We start from the raw sequence: 7,072 nt of genomic DNA, 5'->3' as shown, positions 1-7,072 counted from the left end.
TCTGGGCCATTCATTTATTAGTGCCATACACATGAGTGAGCACATGCTCACATTTGTATTAGTGCTGATGCACTAAAGTGAGTATGGACTCACATAGTAAACAATATACTTTGTCTAGGAATATTATATGTACAATTTTTGTATTTATAGGATGTATATGTATATAGAAGCTATAGTAGTGAATATACAAAAACACACAGAAAATTTTTCTGCATCAGCTCTTTCATTCTTTCATGGTATCAGAGCAGACCTCTGCTCTATCCTTCAACTTCATCTTCTAATTTTCTTCCTTGAACTCAACTTGTTCTATCACCATGACTGGAATAGATTCTTCAGTAACACCTTCCCTTTCTGAATCAACAAGTCAAGCAGTCAATCATGATGTCAACCATCCCTATTTTCTTCACTCTTCAGATGCTCCTGGGATGACTCTTGTGACCTCACCTTTTGATGGAAGAGGATTCCCAGGATGGAGAAGGTCAATACTGATTGCATTGTCAGCCAAAAACAAGCTGGCGTTCATCAATGGGATTTGTGATGAACCTGCCTTGGATTCAAAGGATCATGCACAATGGAGTAGGTGCAATGACATGGTAACCTCATGGCTTTTAAATTCTCTAACTAAAGAGATAGGAGATAGTGTAATCTATTCCAAATCTGCAAAATAACTTTGGAGTAGTCTTGAACATAGGTTTGGACAATCCAATGGAGCCAAACTCTACCACCTACAAAAGGAAGTTGCTAAGACAGTTCAGGGAAATAGCAGTATTGCAGCATACTTGACAACTCTAAAAAAGTTATGGGATGAGTTAGATTCCCTGAACTCACATTTAGGGTGCACTTGTACCTGTGTGTGTGAAGGGAAGAAGAAAGTAGCCAAGTTCCTAGAGGATCAGAGAGTCATCCAATTCCTAATGGGACTGAATGATGTGTATGCACATGCAAGAGGCAATATCCTCATGATGAGCCCACTTCCAAATATGGATCATGCCTATTCCATCCTCCTGCAAGATGAAAGTTAGAGGGAAATATTTGTTAGCCCACAATATCCAACAGATGGTGCATCTTTTATGGTAGGACCTCAAGGGAAGTTTAATCAAAGGAACAAAATTCAAAAATCATGGGGAACTCCTCAGAAACAGGGGAACATTCAGAACATGCAACAAAAGTTCAAAAAGAAGGTAAAATACAATCCTAATATGAGTTGTAGTCATTGTATGAGAACAAGGCATGTAAGGGAAGATTGCTACAGATTAATAGGATTCCCAGATGATTTTCAATTCACAAAATCAACAAATTATCAGCCTGCCATAAAGGGAAATGCAGTGGTGACAGGACAGGAAACATGTAGTGAAGGAAACATCAGCAGTCAGAACCAGTTTTTCAGTAAGGAGCAAGTGTCAGAATTGGTAAACATAATCAAGCAAGTGCAGATTGAAAGTGCAGCAGCCACAACATCAGAAATCAATGCTAATGCTGTAGCTGGTACCATACTCCAATACACAGGAACTTGTCTTGCTGTTTTCAACACTAAAACATGGATAATTGACTCAGGGGCCTCTGAACATATGTGTTTTGATGCTAATTCTTTCCTATCTCTTACTTCTCTTCCTGCACCTTTGCACATTAGCTTACCTAATTCATTCCAGTTGTGTGTTACATATATAGGAAGTGTGTCTATTCAGCCTGATATGGTTCTTCATAGGGTGCTTCATGTACCTTCTTTCAAGTATAACTTATTATCTGTTCATAAGTTATGTCTTCAATTCAGTTGTTCCTTGAATCTAACTTCTAATGGGTGTCTATTGCAGGTCCCTTTAGTGGGGAAGGGACAAGTTTTTGGTAAAGTTAGAGATGGATTGTACCTGTTTCAGCCAGCTAGTAAAGAGTCTATCTCTCCTCTTAGAAAAAATGTAGTTTCCATTCCAAAAGGAAGAAATTACAGTGTTATTTCTACTTCTGTTTCCTTTTCAGTACCTTTAGCTGCTATTGCTACTGCTACTGTAAAGCAATGGCATGTTAGGCTAGGGCATTTGCCCTTTTCAGTAATGAGAAATCTGCATTTCATTAAGTTTCCCTCTAAGTTTGATTGTGTGTGTCACATCTGTCCTCAAGCTAGGCAAACTAGACTGCCTTTCCCTTTGAGTCATATTAAGAGTTCTGCTATCTTTGATTTGATTCATATTGACACATGGGGGCCATTCAAGACTGTGACTTATAGTGGTTATAAGTATTTCTTGACTATTGTGGATGACTATAGTAGGGCCACTTGGACTTTTCTCTTAAGTTCTAAGGGGAATGCTTTTTCAGTCTTGAAATCATTTCTGTGCATGGCAGAGAGACAGTTTAACTTGAAAGTTAAGAAGATCAGATCTGATAATGCCATGGAACTAGAAAAAGGCTCACTAGAGGCAAGTTTTCTTGAATCAGAAGGGATTATACATGAAACCTCTTGTATTTCTACCCCTCAACAGAATGAAGTAGTTGAGAGGAAGCATAGACATCTTTTGGATGTAGCAAGGGCACTTTTATTTAACTCTAAGGTGCCTCTCCAATACTGGGGAGAATGTGTGCTGACAGCTACATATCTGATCAATAGAATCCCTTCTAAGTTTCTAAATGGATTAACACCCTATGAGGTATTGCTTGGTACACAACCTAGCTATGAATCACTCAAGAGTTTTGGTTGTTTGTGCTATGTCTCAACTTTGTCTAACAACAGAGGGAAGTTTGAACCTAGGGCAAAAGGTTGTGTGTTCCTCGGATATGCACAACATCAGAAAGGTTACAAGGTCCTGGAGCTTGTCACTAAGAGGGTGTTTGTATCTAGAGATGTTAGGTTTCATGAAGATCAATTCCCTTTTTCCCACTCACCTCTCACATCTGATTTTCCTTTCTTTCCTCAAGATACAATTCCACCAGATACCTTACCCCATCACTCAACAGAATACTCTTCTAGGACATCTACCTACTCCTCTACCCACTCCTCACCTAGCAGTTCTTATACATGTCCTGGTCTCTCTACTTCAACCAACATCAACCTAACACCTTCAGACTTTGCTTCTACTCCATGTTCTTCTTACTCACCCATCCTGTCCAGATCATTTTTTCCTTCATCAATCAGCACACCTATTCCAATTCCACCTCCATCAGTCAGAAAATCTGACAGGGTAACTCATAAACCAACCTACTTAAATGATTACATTTGCAATAACATCTACCTATCCGACCTTAGTTCCTGTCTATCCAAACCTCTCAAGCCAAATGTCTTTTCCTTCCATGCTCTTTCTATAGACAACCAACATCTCCTTAAATCTATTTCTACCACATCAAAACATAGCAGTTATTTACAAGCTTCTATCCATCCTGGTTGGAAAAAGGTTATGGATGCTGAAATTTCAGCACTTGAGATAAATAACACTTGGGATGTTGTATCCTTACCACCAGGGAAGAAAGCTTTACCCTGTAAATGGGTGTACAAGGTGAAGCATAACTCAGATGGTACAATTGAAAGGCTAAAGGCTAGGTTGGTGGTGAGGGGGGACATTCAGAGAGAAGGGATAGATTATTCAGAAACCTTTTCACCTGTGGTAAAGATGACTACTATCAGGTGTCTTTTGGCTGTGGCTATCAAGAAGGGGTGGAATGTGTCACAACTCGATGTTAATAATGCCTTCTTGCATGGGGATTTGCAAGAAGAGGTCTATATGAAATTCCCAGCAGGTTTGACTCCTTCTCAACCTAATCTTGTCTGTCGACTAAGGAAGTCACTCTATGGTTTAAAGCAAGCGTCGAGGCAATGGTATGCTAGGTTAGCTGGGGCTCTGAACTACAAAGGTTACTCCAGCTCTCTAAATGACTATTCACTATTCTTCAAGCGATCAAGTGATTTAATTTCCATATTAGTTGTATATGTGGACGATATACTCCTCACAGGTAATGACACCACAGAAATTGCACAACTTACAGCTTTTCTACACTCAGAATTCAAAGTAAAACATCTTGGTCACATTCATCATTTCTTGGGTATGGAAATTCTCAGAGAAAAGCATGGTTTTATAATAGGGCAAAGGCAATTTACCTTGGAACTTTTGGCTGAATTTGACTGCACAGGTCCTGCTGTATCTTCACCTCTCGACCCTTACTCTAAATTGCAAGCTGATATGGGAGAGCCTATGCCTGATCCTACCATCTATCGCCATCTTGTTGGAAAGCTCAACTACTTAACAAATACTAGGCCGGACCTCTCTTTCGCTGTCCTTTGTTTGAGCCAGTATATGCAACGTCCTTGCATGTCTCATTATTCTACAGCTTTGCGTGTTCTCCGCTATTTGCGCACTGACCCTTCTCAAGGGATCTTTCTTACTGCACATCTATCTTTTGATCTACTCGCCTTTTGTGATGCAGACTGGGCGGCTTGTAGAGATTCGCGCCGGTCTGTTAGTGGCTTCTTCATCACCCTTGGTGGAGCTCCAATCTCTTGGAAATCGAATAAAAAAATCTCCGTCTCTATGTCCTCCGCAGAGGCGGAATACAGATCTATGAGAAGGGTGACCGCAGAAATCACTTGGTTAGTTCGATTGCTTGCCGATCTATCAACACCACCCACTTTACCAGTGCCTGTTCACTCGGATAGCCAAGCCTCCATTCACATAGCTCGTAACCTAGTTTTTCATGAACGAACCAAACATGTGGAGTTGGATTGTCACTTTGTTCATCAACAATTTCTGTCCGGTTTGATATCTCTCTCTTTTGTTCCGTCGGAATCTCAGCTCGCCGATCTATTTACCAAACCCTTATCTGGGGGCTCTCATCGGAGCATTTTATCCAAGTTGGGGGTCCATTCTCTCCCCTCCACCTTGAGGGGGGATGTTGAAACAGAAGAAGCTGTTGAAACAGAAGAAGCATCGGAAGCATAAGAAGCAAAGACGAAGCAGAACAAGCAAAGAAGAAAGACACCAGCGTTACAATTGATGCTGGGCAGATAAGTGGAGCATGATGTGGCAACATAATAGCCCTTGATATTCAAATCAGGAGATCTAATCTTGACCGTTAGATTAGAAGACATAAAACACATCTGGGCCATTCATTTATTAGTGCCATACACATGAGTGAGCACATGCTCACATTTGTATTAGTGCTGATGCACTAAAGTGAGTATGGACTCACATAGTAAACAATATATTTTGTCTAGGAATATTATATGTACATTGTTTTTTATCTATAGGATGTATATGTATATAGAAGCTATAGTAGTGAATATACAAAAACACACAGAAAAATTTTCTGCATCAGCTCTTTCATTCTTTCATAGCATCTGCAGATTTGGATAGCATAACTCAGAAAATTCATTCAAATATGGAATAACTCAACCAAAATATGTAAAAATTATGGTTAAAAAATTCTACATTATTACAGATTTTTAAACCTTTTTGTACTTACATAAGATTATTGAAACGATAGTCAGCACATAATTAAAAAATTGATTTTTGTTGTATATTTTTAAAAAAATATTGAGATACTCGCCCACGACTTAAAACTATTTAACTATGTGGGATCAATGAATCTTTCACAAAATATATAGAAAATTATTTCTTACTATAGTTTCTCAAACCACGCTTCTGCTCCCTTGAACATACTGTTTAACTAAAAAATAGAATTTTAGTCAAAGCTAGAATTTAGAAGAACGCGGGTTACTGATATGTAAAAGAGAATAATTTGGAGTAACCAGAATGTAATCAGGAGAAAAACAAGTGAATCAGAGTATATTTCAATTGCGTCTGTCCTTACAAGTGACTAGATACCTCCCTTTTATAGGTATCTTGAAGATATGCGTTTCCTTCAATCATAATGAGGTTATTATGAATAATTAAAGACATTGAATGCTACGTTACACAATCATTGTAATCAATACAAATTCTCTAACGTATTCGGTATTTAATGCCTATCGAATTCCGTATCTACGCTCTTTATTATGGTCAGATCCGTTCCTTTGATAGATGATCTAAATAGGTACGGGCGCTGAATCCTTCAAATGTCCTCCCGTGCCTCTTCCTTTGCCTTTGCTCGTTTCTATTGCTGCCCGTGACTCTTGACTAATTATAATTCTTTGACTATTTGACCAGTCAACGTGTCTCAACATATATAAATTCAATTTTTCCCAATACAGATAGTCCCCCCACTTTCCATTTATTCATTAATTGAATATTTGGGAAGTGGATTTCATTAAAACGAGAATTTTTGTCACCATTAATGCTATGACAAAATTGACGCTTCAATTGTAACTTCCATTTAATATTTCATGCACGTGTCAATTTTCCATTGGCTCTGCAGTTTTTGCAGCCTTTTTCAAGGTTTTTACGGTGCCACTATTAACGAAGTGCCAGTTATCATAATTATGGTCTTTCCACCTCTGCACTTTTACCTTTGGCGGTTGCTTATCAGTATAAATATAATTTTTTCCTTTGTCTTTTATCACATAAAACTTATGGAACACTTATTTCTCCAAATCTTTGTTGACTTCTTCCTTAGATCATTCCTCTTCAATATGTCTTCTCCAAGCCTTAACCCTGAAAGAGTTTCCCTTACTGACTCCTTCCCTAATGCCCCTGTTAGACACAGAAGGGGAGGTAGACTTCGTAGTTTAGGATCTACTCGAGGAGGTGGTTCGTCTATGCCCTCTCCTAGTTCTGGTCCTTCCTCTAGAACCAGAGGTTCCCTTTCTCAAAAATCTTCTTCTAGGGGTAAAGATCATGCTGAACCTTTACGCGAACCTTTAGTAGATGAGATAGTCCCTTCAGAATTGTCTTTTTACCATGACAGGGAATCTCTTAGAAACCAAGTTTCCGCATTAGATCGTGTCGATACTTACCCTACTTAAATTACAGAGGTTTTGACTCCTGTGGTTCGTAAGGACTGTCATTGGAGTAATGATTTTCCCATTATTATCCCTAATCCGAATCAGAGAATTACTTCCTATTTAATGGGGTTCTCTTTTGTTTACACTTACCTTTTTACTTTAGGGTTTAGACCAGCAATTGACCCAGTCATTCTTGAATTTTGCCGTTTCTTC

At 38.8% G+C, this 7,072-nt stretch overlaps 1 protein-coding gene across 1 annotated transcript; it reads left to right on the top strand.

Moving 5' to 3' along the window:
* The first annotated feature begins 314 nt into the window (after nt 1-314).
* Nucleotides 315-1,022, top strand: LOC142170176 (uncharacterized). The gene is made up of 2 exons (XM_075232013.1): nt 315-580; nt 692-1,022. The coding sequence occupies exons 1-2, from the start codon at nt 315-317 to the stop codon at nt 1,020-1,022; spliced, it is 597 nt and encodes a 198-aa protein (XP_075088114.1).
* Nucleotides 1,023-7,072: the final 6,050 nt, after the last annotated feature.

The sequence above is a fragment of the Nicotiana tabacum genome, chromosome 16, assembly GCF_000715075.1.
Source record: "Nicotiana tabacum cultivar K326 chromosome 16, ASM71507v2, whole genome shotgun sequence".
NCBI lineage: Eukaryota > Viridiplantae > Streptophyta > Magnoliopsida > Solanales > Solanaceae > Nicotiana > Nicotiana tabacum.
Note: the sequence above shows the minus strand (reverse complement) of the source record. Positions and strands in the feature narration are given on the sequence as shown.

Excerpts from the sequence above, each read along its gene's own strand:
- LOC142170176 (XM_075232013.1), top strand. The coding sequence starts at position 315 with ATGACTGGAATAGATTCTTCAGTAACACCTTCCCTTTCTGAATCAACA. Across the intron at positions 581-691 it reads GATCATGCACAATGGAGTAG|GTTTGGACAATCCAATGGAG; the intron begins GTGCAATGACAT and ends TCTTGAACATAG.